Genomic DNA, 15,448 nt, shown 5'->3' on the forward strand with positions numbered 1-15,448 from the left:
TTACTGTTCACATCAGTTCCCCCTTGGTCCCCTAGCATCATGGGGATGATGTGTAGCATCCCAGGTAGATGTTGCACCCACAGTGGGCTTGTGTCACCCCTAAGGATCTCTGATCTTAAGAAACTTTCGATCTTAGAGAGGGACTGCTAGCAAACCTGCTCAAATTTCACCCTGCGGGGAGACATTATCTTTATTATTCTAGCCAGGGAACAAAAATGTCCTCTGACCCAGAGGGAGATACTATCTCTAACGTCTGGCTGTTTGATAGGCAAATATCCTTGAAAAAGCCCAGGATAAAAGCTGTCACAGGATGTGTAGAAACACCACGGAGAATTGCCCTTCAACCAAAATCCCAGGGAAGGAATTGAATTTGTGTGTCTTGGGTCACGTGCCCATCTTGGATCAAGCACTTTGTCCCAGGATATGGGGTAATATTATTGGCTCTGGTCAAAATCAACTTCCCACCTAAAGACAGGAGTCAAGGTCGGTTACTATGACATTGGCTTGGCAAAGATGAGTCATATTTATTATGATTCAGAATTAGAGTACAAATTATAAGGCTGAAGAAGTAAGATGGGTTATGAAGAACTATGTAGTCATATTAAGGAGTTTGGAACTTTTCCTATGTGCAATAGGGATTTATTAAATAATTTTATAATGGGGTAGTGTTAGTGTTATCATTAGAAATATCACAGTAGCACAGATTTTAGGGATAGGAGAGGGTAATTGAGGAGACAAGTTAGGGGACTATTACAATAGTCCAGGTAATAGATAACAAGGACCTGAGCCAGGACAGTAGGGATGAAAAAAATGGGCAAATGTAAAGATATTTTGGTAGCATCAATAGGGAGCGAGGACAGAATCAAGGACAAACTTTGCTTCTGTTTTGGGAAACTTAGTGAATTGAGATTCAGAACCTAGAAAGAGAAGTAAGTTTTAGGAAGGAAAGAAGGCAAATTCAACTTTGAAAATTATAAATTTAAGGTAGGACGGGTCATAGAAAGCTAGGTTGAGGAGATGGATTGGGAGACATGTCCAAGACATGAGAGAGAAGTAGGCTAGATAGAGAAAAGGCTCCAGGACAAAAGCTGAAAAACACGGATATTTTAGGGGCAGGCAGAAGAGATACCTGAAAAAAAAAAAAAAAAAAAGTTGGGAAAGAGTAGCCAGGATGGTTAGAAGAAAACTAAGAACAGATAGTAGAAGGGAAGCCAAAAGAAGATAATTCAAGAGTAGAAATTGACTTTTTTTAAAAAATGCTGTGCAACATGCCATACGACAATGTACCACAAGGTAATGAGAATTAAGAACAAAACAAAGAACTCAAAGCTTCAGGAAATCAAAATTCTTTGGTTGTAAGATAAGAAAGGAATTCCATCAAACTTAAAGGAGCACTGAGGGGATAAAGTGGGTCCTGTTTTCACATTTCTCACACTATGAAGGCATTCAGTAAGTGTCCATCATTTTCCTTTACAACAGAGTCACTGTGACCTCCACGTGGCTCAGATTATACTTACTCCTAGATCCTACTCAATAACTCATAAATACCCAGTCATTACATCTGTACTAATATAGCATTTTTGTGCTCCACTGTACTTGGCCTTAAAAAAAAGTACCTTTTTTTCCCTTCTGATTATGTCACTGGTACCAAATCCTTTGACATATGGGTTGCACCAAAAGTCATAGATTAATTGGCAAGGTAAATACAAGTGGCATTTTATTTCTGCTCATCTCATTAATGTAGATCAGTTCTGGGTGATTGGTTCTCTTCCACACATTAGGTTAAACAGCCCTGTAACTTGGTGCCATACAGAGTAGAATGGTTTGCGATCGTTCTGTTTGCTTTCCCAGGGAGGAGTCAATAGTTTTTTTGTTTATTTTGTGTGTTTGCACATGACACTCTCTTACATTTCTCTTTTTTCTTCCTCCAAAACTAGCTCAAATAAAATAAAAATTCTTAGCTCTTCCTTTGAAAAGGGGGGGAAAAAAAAACTCATGTGCCAATCCAAGTCGAGAAAGATTGGGAAAGGCATTTTATAATTCATTAATATACATTGGTTCCTCTTAAAATTTTTTCCTTTTATGAAAAAGAACTGAATAATGTTACAGGATCAGAAACTAATAAAAAAATCACATACTTTCAAAGATTTATCACTTGCTTTTTATAGCTTTATTGACTATTACCAAGTTTCAAATAATTAAATACTGCAATTGGGACATTAAAAATACAAACTAATTTACCAAAATAATTGTATTCTGAATATTATGTACAATATTATACATTTTACATTACATAAAGGGTTTTTATACATAAAGATTTGATTCATGATTACCGAAAATCCAAAATACATTTGAACAAAACATTCCTAGGCATACATACATAATCACTCAACTGGGATAATCAAAACCATACATGAGTGTGGTTATTAAAAAATAAAATTACATTCATACGATAATGGTAGAAATTGAAATCTGTTTTTATTGATTTGAAAGTACTATTATAAAACCACACACATAAGAATGATGTAACCTAATTCTATTTAGTTAAAAATCTTTATACTGGAGACTGCAATATGTCTCTATCCCATGGGAAATTTTTGATTTTTAATATTTTTATTTTAAGGGACTTGTATAATTCATAATCATTAAAAGTCTATCCATGGGCATAAAGCAGACCCAATCCCAGCAAACAGAAAAGTCATAAGGGTCAACCATACCACCATGTGTATTTCACCGTATAGTTTTTGAAAAATACCCTATTCAATTGTACAATTTGATATGTCTTCATATTCATGCTTGTCATCAGTGAGTACATACAGAGGCACAAAGCTCACAGGGGAAATATATATTACTGTAGAGAATTAGATACTAAAACAAAGCTATCACTGGGTGACTACAGAATAAAAAGGGGTGCTCACGTGGAAAACGCCACCCATACACACTAAATTAGTTATTAAACAAGGTGTCAGTCCTTCAAAAAGGTTAATATGCTGATGTGTCATACCTTGTTTGAATCCTGAAATATCTAAGTCCAGAATACTGTCAAGTGAGTTTTAGTTCTATCTCACATTTAAATTTAATTCCTCTCAAGAGGAAGAGCTGTGATTTTAAGCAAAGCCAAACATTTCTTCTAACTGATCTGAAAAGCCTGAAAGAAATGTCTTTATAACAAAAACGTCTTTCTAACTGTATGTCACTCTGTCCATGAATCTTATCCTAGAGATACACAGACTGGTGAAAATTCTATCAGAACTATGCATAAGAACCTCGGAAAGGCAGCAATTAGTAAACTGGCCATTCTCCTCAATGTCTGTACAGCATTTTTCAGTATTCTCTATCCTGCATTTCATCAAAGGCAAACAACAGAATGCTTGGAACGTAGAAGACAGAGAAGGAACAACTTGAAACATATACAAAATCAATGTCTTCTCCAACATCACATAATCTATGAAAAATGAGATTCAGAGCCTAAGGTCTGCTTTATTCTTCTTCTCGTTCATGTTTTGCTTGAATATAAAAAGAAGCTCTAACCTAGGGTAACAAAATATATTCATATAAATGTATGAGCATTTCTAATACAAAAGTTAAAAAAAAGTCTAAATTCTTAATTTCTGTAGTTAAATATCCTAGAGTTCAGTAGGCAGATTTATTTTTGAGCAGCTTGAAAAGAATCCGTCGGCTGAGCTCTGTCTGTGAAATCGGACACGGCTACATTTCAGCTCTTTGCCGAGATTTCTCAGCAGCAGCGGCTCCGTCCTCCTCCTCCTCTTCTTCTTCCTCATAGTGATCCTCTCGGCCTTTGGGGTGGTTGTCATCTCGAACTTCTTGCTCTTCTCCATCATTGTTTTTCTCATCGGCCTTCAAGTTAAAAAGAAAAAAAAGGAAAACTAAGAGAGAGGGCACAGAGTTAGTGGTATAAATAATTCCCTCTAAAAAAAAACACCCCAAAAAACCAGTATGAAGTTATTCATTTTTGGAGAAAGAAAACAAGTGCAGAAAAATGTTCCAACAGGCGAGTGCTACAGTCTTTTCTAATCTTCACGTTGTCACAAATTTTCCTAGTTCTAGGTTGGCCTGTTAAACTCTACGGCACCTTAGATGTACCCACTGGTATCTTTCCAACTATACATACGTATCTCCCATACTTTAGCGCACAGGCACACAAGCACAATAGAAATAGGCAGATCCTACGCATACGTTTTCATCATTTTCACCATAGGTCTCTTCAGCATTATGCTCCAATTCCCTTTTTTTCTCCTCAGTCAAATCTTCCTGAACCTAAAACAAACCAGAGACATCAGGTGACACCTTGATCATTTCAACACTTGCAACAACATGCTTTGATTTCCCAAAAGTTCATTTAAAGCAGCAGAGATAAAATTAAACTAAAAATAAATTTGAAAAGAAAGTTAGAGATTTGACTGGTCTATTAGCCATGAAGAAATGTATAATACACCTACTACAAAAAAAATCAACGTGATTCAGAATCTAGGACCTTTGTGTTTTGAGTTTCTGATTTGTTTAACACTCCAAGTATAACACCTGAAGAAATTCACCTTATAAAATTAAATGGGAGAACCGCTGGAAGTCTGAAGGCTCTGACAGAATGTAAGTTCTTGCGAAGACAGGAACCATCTGTCTTACTCAACTAACTGCCTTCAATGCCTAGATGCATACTTGGCACATTGCAATTGCTTAATAAATATTGTTGAATGAATGAGTCAATGAATGAATCAATGCAAAAAAATAGCTGCTCTGTAAAGGCACAGGAATCAGGCACCACTACCTATATATAATGTAGTAGAAAACTGAGGAAAACCTGTGTGTATACATTTCTAACATTAAGAATAAACTTCTCTGGCTAAAATATCTAGAACACATTTCAGTTTCTTCATAAAATAGTTATTAAGCTACCTCAAATCCCTACATCTCTTTAGTGTCCTAACACATTTCTGTTTTAAGTAGTTTTCTTCATGTATGCTACTACAATCATGTGTCATTGATTCCGATTGTTTTTTTTCAAAATGCAAATCAAAGAAAGCATCCAAATATTTTTGCTAAATAATCTCTATTTAATGATCACATTCCACACAAATAGAGGGTAAAATATTTTCTAACTTAACTATTCTGAAAACTATACATATGCCAAAAGGTTTAAGTCATTTGAATACATTTCAAAAAATCGCTGACTACCAATTAAGCATAATGCAGTGTCCAGGTACCAGAAAGAACCCTGATCTCTCTGAGGAGAGCGGCATAAAAGGAAGTCTTCTTGAATAACACACAAAATTACCTAATTTTGGGGGCCGGGGTGTATGTGTGATAAGTATCCCAGAAATGGGCAAGGGAAGGAAAGTATGCAGGTGTTACAATTAAGGAACGACTAATTAAGGGCTGCCTCAAGGTGTCCAGCCCAGGTTCAGCAGGGTGAACTGCAACCCACCAGACTCACTTCGGAGGGACCCTGGCCTGTTAGGAGCTTACAAAGATGACCCTTCAAAGATGCCCTAACGGAGCCCAGCCTTCACGAACCTCTTCTAACCAGTCAATTGTTGGCTGGACTCTCAGCCCCTACACCACGCTGGCACCAAATAAATACATTGTGGGGACAGGTATAGAGTATATTTTATATTCATGTGTCCTGGTAGAGCGAGCTATGAAGAAGACACCTCTGTCTTACCTGCAGTTTCTATCAGTGGCCAATGACATCTCTTCTGCCCTTAAGTCATGGAATCTCATGACAGCATTTCCCAGGACATTGTAACGAAAACAGTGACGCACTTATTTCAGACTATATTAAGGTCTCACTAATTGAAAATTGCTGAAGTGTCCCCAGTCAATTTCAGTGAACAGACATGTCTTCTACAGCCTTAATAATGAAAATATACTAGTGAACACTAAACATGCTTTAGTTGGGGTTGGGAGGGAACTGCCTTGAAACTGTGGTATGGTGAAAAGAACCAGTGTTGGCAAACTTTTGCTGCAAAGGGCCAGAGAGTAAATATTCCAGACTTTCTTGGCCATAAGGTCTCTAGCAACTACCCAACTCTAGTGCAGCATCAGCCTTAGACAACATGTACACAAGAAGGCATGGCTTGTGTTCCAATAAGGCTTCACTGATAAAACAGGCCCAGACTCTGTAGTCTGCAGACCATGGAGTCAGACAGACCTGTGTTAAAACCTTGGCTCCTCAACTCTCCAGGTTGTATGAACAACAAGGTCATTTGTTTTTACTGTGAAGATTTTCAAGCACACACAAATAAAGGCAATAATTCAATAAACTCCTTAGAGCCATCACCAAGGCTCAAAGGTTACCTCAATGTTGCCACGCTTGCATCACCTATCACTTTTCTTTATTTTCTGATGAATTATTCTTAAAATTCTAGATATCATGTAATTTCACCCCTACTCTTCTCGGAATGTATTTCTAAACACACTGGACTTTTCTTATATAACCATAATGCCATTATCACATCTGATAAATAATTCCATGGTATCATCTAATGTCTAGTCCTTACTTACATTTTCCTGATTGTCTTAAATATGTCTATTTATAGTTGGTTTGTTCTAATCATGATCCAAACAAAGGCCACATCTAACACCAGTTCCACTCCCCTCTTTTTCCCTTAATGCTATCTTGAATTGTTGTCCAGTAAAATGACCCACATTCTGGATTTATTTGCTTCTTTAAGGTATCACTTAACTCATTTTTTTAGCCTCCACATTTCTTATAAAAGGAAGTTAGCTTAAAGGCTTGAATGAATTCAGATTCAATTTGCAAAACAAGGACTTTTCAGAGATGATGCTGTAGATTTCATATTTTCATCACATCAGGAGGCATATAATGCTTGTCCCACTTTTAGTGAAGCTAAGGTTGGCCAGTGAGCTCAGATAGCTATAGCCTGATCCCTCCATGGTAAAATCCCCTGACCTCCATCCATCTGGTGATATCATCCATTGATGACTGCTCTTAAATCAACTGTTTTAATTAGGGGGTTACAAAACTGGTGACTTTCTAATTCCATCATTCCTTCTGTATTGACTAACTTCTATAAAGAAAAATTTGCCCATATCAGCTATTTAGTTACTATGCTTAGTATATTTAATCATGGTAGCTTTTAAAAGCAGACCTGGGTAGGGTCTAATCGTGGTTCTAACAATAACAAGCTGTGTGACCTCTGAAAACTTACCTAACCTCTCTGAAGCTCAAATGTCTTATCTGTCAAAGAAAGGGTTAGATAAAAAGCGGTGATTTTTAATTTTCTCTCTCTCTCTCTCTCTCTGTGGAGGAGGGGGGACGGGTAGGGGGAGTCATGGACCCTTTTAACACTTTGGTTAGGAAGTCTTTAGTAAATGGGCATAGGTACACATAATTTTGCATGGAAGTTTCAGGAGGTTCAGACTTCCCAAAGTCTAGCTACAGAACTGACCTGTCGTATGCCTGCTTCTCTAAACAGCGTGCTCCTGAAACATCAGCATCAGCTGGGGGGCTTGTGAAAAACTCCAACTCCTAAACCCCACACAGATAGGATCAAAATCTCCAAGGGTAAGGTCTGATCCAGGAATTTGTATTTTTTACACACTTTCCAAGGTGATTCTTAGCCACAGCAAAGCCTGAAAGCCATTCGCTTGAGTGACAATGAATGTCTCCGGCTAGAGAGATAAACACCTGTTTATGAGTTCTGTCTTCTCTTCTCTTGGGATCTACTGTAGGAAATTTAGGTTGCTGACCAGTTGTCAATATAATCTGAGGTGGGAACCACTGATTTAAATTACTTTTTAATTTAGGGATTGCACAAATGAAAATTTTGTAGGTTTTCAAATTTATAAATCTACCTTTTCTATTCTAGTAATATATTCTTCATGTTTGGGGCAAAAGTAATTCAAATCCATCTTAAAGGCACTGCTGAAATGGGACAAAGTGATATGGAGTTTCTCATTTTAAAATATGCTTACACTAATAACCAGAAGCCAAATGTGACTCTTTTACAATGTAGACACGCCAATTATGTCTTCCACACTTGACCCTCTTTATTATCCTGCTAAAGCCGACGCAAACATTTTGTTAAATATCTCCCTACACCGCTCCTCATTACTCATTACTGAAATCTAATGTTTTAGGCATTTTAGAAATGGTCCCTATGTGATGTGGCAAAGTTTAATAAATAGCGAAAACAAAACAAGATAAAACAGATCTTCTGAATCTGAAATGGGCTTTGGCTAGCTACCCAGTCCCCGTATGTATTCGCGCCTTTCTCTGATGCATCAAAGATGTTACGGGATGAGCCAGGAACCAGAAGGCTGCACCTTAAGTAGTCAAGAATCCTGGAATCCAAAGAAGTGGATGGGATGTGACAATGGAAGGGCCTTCCAACAATGTCCACTATGGTGGTGAACACCCCTGCTTGCCGGCGAATGTTTAATAGGAGAGGTTCTGCTATCTGGACAGCTTCTTGATGTGGTGATTCACAGGCTGACAAACCACTAAAGGGAGCCAGGTAACCCTGTACCTGCTCTTACGTGAGTGTTCAGATCAATCTGTTTTCAGTTAGATGGGAGAAACTGAGCACTCGGGTTTTTCAAAGCGGTCATTTAGTCTCTATATATTTTTAAACATTTAAATAATTTTAAAGCACACATAGTACTTTTTGGCAATGTCATAGTTCGTCTCGTTTGCTCATAAGGATATAAAAAATCTGTAAAGTAAGCAACATGAGGATGGGCACACCATATGAATGTCTTTCACTCTAAGGATCCCAAACAGTAAACAATGAATGCGTGTTAATAGCCATCGTCTTTACGTCTCAGAAGGATAACACTGTTGCACTCAGATAAGAGAAGGCAGGGAGAATGCACACTTGTTTTGGGTCCTCTACTCTCAGAGCTCAATCAGTCTGATGAGCTGTACCTCTGAACAGGTAATAACCCTGGCAAGGTGCAACTCCTCCCTAGGGGCAAATGTGACAGAAGTCAGGCTGATTGTGGGCTGGAAGGGAGGGGACCCCACGGCAGCAATGGGCCTTACATCCCAGGGGTCAGCTGGGGCAGTGGAAGACTCTGAGGCTTAAGGAAGATAAGAATGATGCAAATCACACAGCATTTTACGGTTTTCAGTGCTCACACACACAGCACTTGTAAACAACACGCTATGTGTTCTCACGTATTGCATCCCTGTTTGTTTTTCTTATTTTGCTGCAGTCTGCTGAGAACTTCGTCTCTGTTACTAGTCCGTGCCTGGTATATGGAAGTGCTTCTCCCTCCTCAAGGCAAGAGCTGAGAACAATGGAAAGAGGTGGGAAAATCCAATAACTAATCACCACAGGAACTACCAGAAAAATATAACACAGCCTGAGCAAGGGGCGCTTAGGGGGCGGAGGGGAAAGGTACCCAGGGAATAAGAGAGGCGCGCTGGGCTTCCGCTGAGAGCTAACACGGCAACCACCCTAAATGAGAGGGCGTGTTGACCTGGAGCCTCTGTGCGAGGGTTAGGAAGTGGGGACAGGGGTGCCACAGCTAGGAGCTCTGGGCAGGGAACCAGGGGTCGGGCGGGGGAGGGGGAAGGGCTCCAGTCAGTCAGCCCACCTGAGGGAGGAGGGACGGCGGCATCGGGCACCAGGCTCTGCCTGGTCACCATCCTCCTTCCCTCCCACCTCTCTGCCTTTGTTTTCTTTCTATCTTTGATCCCTCTTGGATCCCGGGATTTCTCTCTCCACCTTAACTGATAGAATATAGAAGTTAAAAAAAATAAAATCAGTAAATACTGATTAAAATTTTATGTTTACCCTTCTGAATTTTTATAAAGAAGCCAAGGTCAATCTCTTCTCTTTTAATGTCCCAAAGATTCCTAGCATCTGACATAATGAAACAAAGTCATATTAGTCTAGACATCCTGTTACAAAGAGAGGTCCAGATGAATATCTTTCTCTTGCCAAATGTCTTAATATTCAAGGCTGCTGGGTTCTCTAACGCTCTCTTCTGATAACACAGCTCAGGGGCTTCGTTAGGATGAACAGCAGGATGAGAAAAAGGAGAGAGAATAAGAAGATCAAGCCAGGTAGACTGCACGTGACTAGAGGTGTATGTTGCCAATGGCTGCAAAGAATGATGTTCTTGGGCTTCCCTGGTGGCGCAGTGGTTGAGAATCTGCCTGCCAATGCAGGGGACACTGGTTCGAGCCCTGGTCTGGGAGGATCCCACATGCCGCAGAGCAACTAGGCCTGTGAGCCACAATTACTGAGCCTGCGCGTCTGGAGCCTGTGCTCCGCAACAAGAGAGGCCGCGATAGTGAGAGGCCCACGCACCGCAACGAAGAGTGGCCCCCGCTTGCCGCAACTAGAGAAAGCCCTCGCACAGAAACGAAGACCCAACAAAGCCATAAACTAAATAAAATTAATTAATTAAAAAAAAAAAAAAAGGATGATGTTCTTTTCTGTTTTCCCGGGATAAACACAAATTTCAGCATCAGCTCTGAAAAGCTGATAAATGCAATCTAAATGAGACGGCAGACCTGGTCAAGGGAACCATGCCCGTGAATGTGGCAGCTCGTGCCTTCTGAGCAGGCTCTCAGGGGTTGGGGGGGTTTGTTCAGGCCGCCATTTGTCCATCCTCTCCTGCTGTTCCCCTTAGGGTCAAGAGCCACACGTCTGCAAGAGGCCTGGCTGAGAGGTGCCTCTGAACCAGGGCTTTAATTTGGTGGTCCATCTGCTGGTCCAGAGAGAGACTAAACATGGGGCCTTGGCCTCACCCGTATCATATTCCCGAGAACTGAGCTTCAGCGGTCCAAACAGTACCCCGCCATGACTAACCAGCTACAACCAACAGCGTTCATCAGTCAATTACATGATTGTGGCACCAAGGTGGATGCTCTATAAACCTAATTAACAATGATAGGCCAGAGGTTTACAATAAAAAGCAAACTAAAATGAAATGTTAAGAAATTCCACCCAAGTGCATTTTACTCAACAGAGCTCCTTACATATTTTTCCTTTTCTTCTTTGTTAAACTTGATTAAGATGCTAAATTCTTAGAAGGGCAGAGGCTAAAAGGAGAGGCTATAAAATTTTTTAAGTGTCTGGGGGTGTTAAGTGTATTCTGATAGACACCATGGGGTGCCCCTGTGACACAGGCACTGTGGCCGTGTCTACAGGGAAAGTCTCTGGGGTTAGTCCAGACCCTCAGTGTGCAGAGCTTTGCTCTTCTTCCCTGTGAGGGCAAGAGACAGGAGGAAATAATTCTTACAAAGATCACATAAACCTAAGTCCGCCATTTCTGGAAGGCCAAGTGTCTTCCCAATTCAAAATTTCTAGGGAAAACCAGAGAGGAAGATTTTATCACCCCATTTTTGTTATCTTCTAACCACATGTCTCCACGGCCTTGGTCCATTTCCCCTCGAAACCACCCTTCCTTATCCAGCCTACGGCTCTCTGGACCTTTCTACAGAAGCCCTCGCAGCCGAGGTTTGTTTCAGGTGAGCGTGAGGCCCCCAGCAGTCTGGCCTCCTGCCCTCCCCCTTCCTACCTCCTCTTCCCCCTCTTCCTGGTACTGGTCATCCACATTGTCCTCCTGCTGGTCTGGATTCCCTGCCATCTGTTGAAACAAAAGGGGAGGCTCAGTTTACTGAACACTGGAGATGGGTTGTCCAGTCCTCTGGGACAAAGAACAGGCAGGCCACCATGAACAGTACACTTTCAACGCATCAGTGGCCAGGAAATGATGACTAACCACTCTCAACACAAAGCCCAGGATGCCCATCACCCGCTCTCTCTGAGGGTGGGCATTTCACATGATGACCCCCAAAAAAAACCCAAAGAGGTGAACCTCCTGTCCACGAGGTTATGGCTAACCTTTTGCGTAAAACCAGGCATTTGTTAAAATACCCGAGTGAAAACCACCCTCCATCGTGGCATCCGCTTACCACCAAATGCTCCTCCACTTCTGCATTCTCTTGCTTTTGGTGACTTTGTTTCTGCTCTTCATTTTCATCTGGCAAGTTTTCTTCCCTCACTTGCCCGGCTTCCTCAAATTCATCCTCCCCTTGATTATTAGGGTCGTCTGCTGGGTTTATATCCTCTACAGCTCCCCTCTGTAAAATTTTAATGAAAAGCAACCACCACTTCAAATTCCAGGATCAAGTCTAATTTCATTTGAAAGGCCACACACTGGCAGAAAATGCAATTGTCCTTCACCAGATTGTTCAGATCTATCCTTGCCAAGACTCACAAGTATTCATACCACTGTCGAAAGATAAAGCCTCTGCTTTATTTGTCAGAGACTGATGCATCAGAATTAAGTTCAAGTAGCATTTCTTTCCTGCAAGCGATTCCAAAATAGTTCTCAAAACTCTAATATCACAAGTAATATGAACATAACTAGATGACAAGAAAAACAGTTAATGAAAGCCAAAGGACCAAGTAGGAGAAATAATTAAAATGAGAGATTTAGATAGGCAAATAGTAACTTCTTTCACTGGTATGCTGATTTTTTTACAGACGAGTTATCCTTTGCAAAACCAGCTGTTACATGTAAGTGAGTGAAAAGCAGTTGAGGAGAGAGGAAGCCCACACCAGAAAGGACCCAAGAAGAGGGCCCACGAGGAGACAAGAGGAGGCTAATTCACATGTAGACGATCACGTTCTAGTGTGGATCATATTTCTTTATAATGAACACTACCGTGAAGCTGAGAGAGGCTGCACTGGCAAGAGACAGGAGAAAAGGGACCGGGCTAACTCAGCCTCCGGCAACATATTTTGAAAAATACCTCCCCCTCCCCGCCCCACCTCTCAAGTAGTAGTTCTGTTATGGTGTTCAATGAATGCCCTTCACATTATTAACTTTACAATTATCTGGATGTCCCACTTATGCTCCCAAAGCACCTTTCAAAAGAATACATGCCCTCATAAAGATTCGGATTTTAGAGCCTGAGCCGGGCAGGAATGGCGATGCTTGTAAGAGCTTCCCTGATCACACCAGGGTCATCAATAGGACACTTCACGGAAGCAGCAAATGCTTCCCAGAGACGGTGAAGCCTCAGAGTGAGATTTAGTCTCCAGACCACAAAATTCTACTTCAATTCACCTCAGAGCCTTGAACGTGTACAAGAGCTCACTGCAGTCTCAGCTGATGTATTATCTGCACATCCCTGGCTATGTACTTTGTTCAAGAGCAAAATGACACTTTTCTTGGGAATATAGAGAGTGACAAATCATAACCTTCACACTAAACTCCAGTTACTCCACAATCTTGTTATATGGATCACTTTTTGTATGTTATCAGTAAATTGTGTGGAAATATAGGAAAAATGTAACACATTTTCTTCAGAAAAAAAGTACAAGATGTCTTTTGCAAAAGTACATGAAAATGTACACATTAGTTCCAACTCTAACCAAGTGGTAAAAAAGGTTTAATAGGCACGGTTGTTAACGTTCAAAAAATAGTTAGATGATCAATTAAATCTCAGTTTGTTTTTACTTTAAAAATAAATGGATAAAGTATGAGACAAAGAGAGGGACAAGCAGGCTAATAATTTCTAATTAAGAGAAGGCATGGTAGAAAGGCCAGCGTTTCCCAGCGTGTTATCTAGAGCAAGTCAACTGATGAAAGGACAATAAAGGATTATGCAGTCAGGTAAGCAATCGAAACACACAGCGTTTCCCACAGTCAGTGACTGGAATACCCACCCTTCCCCTGTCCCCTTCACCGCTCTCAGGACGCTCTCAGACATTTGCATGCTCGCTTTCTTGCTCTCTCTTTCACATCCTCTGGCTTTCTCACACTCTCCTGCTATCTATAGCTCTTGCTCTTTCCTGAAAATATTTCAGGGCTAGGGTTCCCTGGAGCATACTCTGAGAAATGCCAATTCAGGGGCGGGTGGGTAAATGTGTTCTGCCACCTCTCAGTGCAAGTTATGTGCAAAAGCTGTTTCCATCAGGGCGGCTTCAAGCACCTATCAGGAAGACCTTCTCAATGTTTATCAAGGAAGAATATGGACAGGGCCCATAGGATAGCACAGACTGAATTTTATGAACATGGTGGTGGATTTCCTAGCAAAAGATGACAGGAGAGCTAGGATTTTACACTGTGAAAACTACCTACACATAAGAGTAAGGACACACTCATTTGCAGGCAAAGCCACGGCCCCAGACCACCCAACTGAATTGGGAGTCTTGGTCCTTTTTGAGTAAACAAAAAGAACATTTCTGGTTACTATATCTCTACCTGCTAATATTCTAATTTTTCTATAGCATCATGGTGTCTGGGAAATTTTTTTCTTTCATTTCTCAAACGTCACATTCTTATCTGTGTATTTATTAAAATAGTCACTGGACTGTTGGGAGATTACAGAGTCACATGACACACATTCACACCCCAGCAGACGGTTCCACGTGCTCCATAGTGGTTAATCTCCTTTCTCTGGTTCTCTCTCCAACTCCCACACTTGCTTTTTTTTTTTTCTTTTTCATCTTTCAGAACTACTACATATTTCAATCCCTCTTTTTTGCTTTTCTATTTTAATTTGACTAATCTAAAAGTCCCCAGAGGGAACCTCCTTGGATGTTTTCCCAGAGCAACCTTTAACCCATTCTCATCACACACACACCCTGTGGTTTACAGTTAACAACACTGCTCGTATCAGATAATTGTGTAAGCCACCTTCCTTCTGTGCTGATGAAATAACAGACATATCTGGAGCCAGAGTCACGGTGTCAGGTAAACCTTCACGTTTCCTTTCTGCCTTGTGAGTTCCTGAGTGTCAAGACCGGAAGAGAGGACACTTACATCTGCCTCGGATTCTGGGTCAGCTTCGTGGGGCCCTTGTTCTTGAAGCTCATGTCCATTCTCTGGGTCTTCTTCTGCCTCGTCTTGGTGCTGGTTGTCTCTCTCATAAGCTAGCAAATCAAAGGAACTAATATCAGCCCGAACAAACCAGACAGGATTCTTCCTTTCAAAGCAAAGCAAAGTCACCAGCGGGCTTTCCTATAGACCACTTCACCCACTCTCTCCTCCTGCTAGGTTAGCTCAACATAAGGTGTATGTCTCAGCTTTTCTGGAAAAGTTATGCCCTTTCCCCAGGCCTTCTGTCTACAGAGATAGTGTGGAAAGGCCTTGTGTCTACAGAGACAGTGTGGGTAAGTGACACCATTCTAACTCTCCAAAAACAAATGTTTACAACAAAAGCGGCATTTTCCCCCCATTATGCCAAAAACAACGATCAAAACTTTCTTGATAAAATAAAGCCCAGTCAATTGGACATCGCTAAAATTATCAACTAATTTTTGGTAACGTCAGAGAAAACGGCAAGGCACTGAAAGAAGAAACTGATGCTATTTCAGGAAATGAAAGAAATAACAACCCCATTTGTGGAGCTAAAAAAACAAATTCAGCCAGTCGTCCTGTGTTCTCTGAGGTGGCGGTAATGATGATGCCACAAGCATGGCATGTTTATACTCAC

General features: G+C 40.8%; 1 protein-coding gene across 2 annotated transcripts in view; it reads right to left on the minus strand.

Annotated features, from left to right (window-relative positions):
• Positions 1 to 2,221: 2,221 nt before the first annotated feature.
• Positions 2,222 to 15,448, minus strand: part of GOLIM4 (golgi integral membrane protein 4) — a 74,617-nt gene continuing 61,390 nt past the window's right edge. Inside the window, exons 12-16 of one of the 2 annotated variants that reach the window (XM_068546202.1) lie at positions 14,776 to 14,885; positions 11,915 to 12,082; positions 11,518 to 11,586; positions 4,198 to 4,278; positions 2,222 to 3,858 (exon numbers count right to left, since the gene is read on the minus strand). In XM_068546202.1, coding sequence (XP_068402303.1) covers positions 3,709 to 3,858; positions 4,198 to 4,278; positions 11,518 to 11,586; positions 11,915 to 12,082; positions 14,776 to 14,885 — 578 coding nt within the window. In that variant the 3' untranslated portion in view covers positions 2,222 to 3,708. The remainder of the gene's footprint in view (positions 3,859 to 4,197; positions 4,279 to 11,517; positions 11,587 to 11,914; positions 12,083 to 14,775; positions 14,886 to 15,448) is intronic. The other variant, XM_068546201.1, reaches the window with a different exon arrangement.

The sequence above is a fragment of the Eschrichtius robustus genome, chromosome 6 (assembly GCF_028021215.1).
Source record: "Eschrichtius robustus isolate mEscRob2 chromosome 6, mEscRob2.pri, whole genome shotgun sequence".
In the NCBI taxonomy this organism is placed as follows: Eukaryota; Metazoa; Chordata; class Mammalia; order Artiodactyla; family Eschrichtiidae; genus Eschrichtius; species Eschrichtius robustus.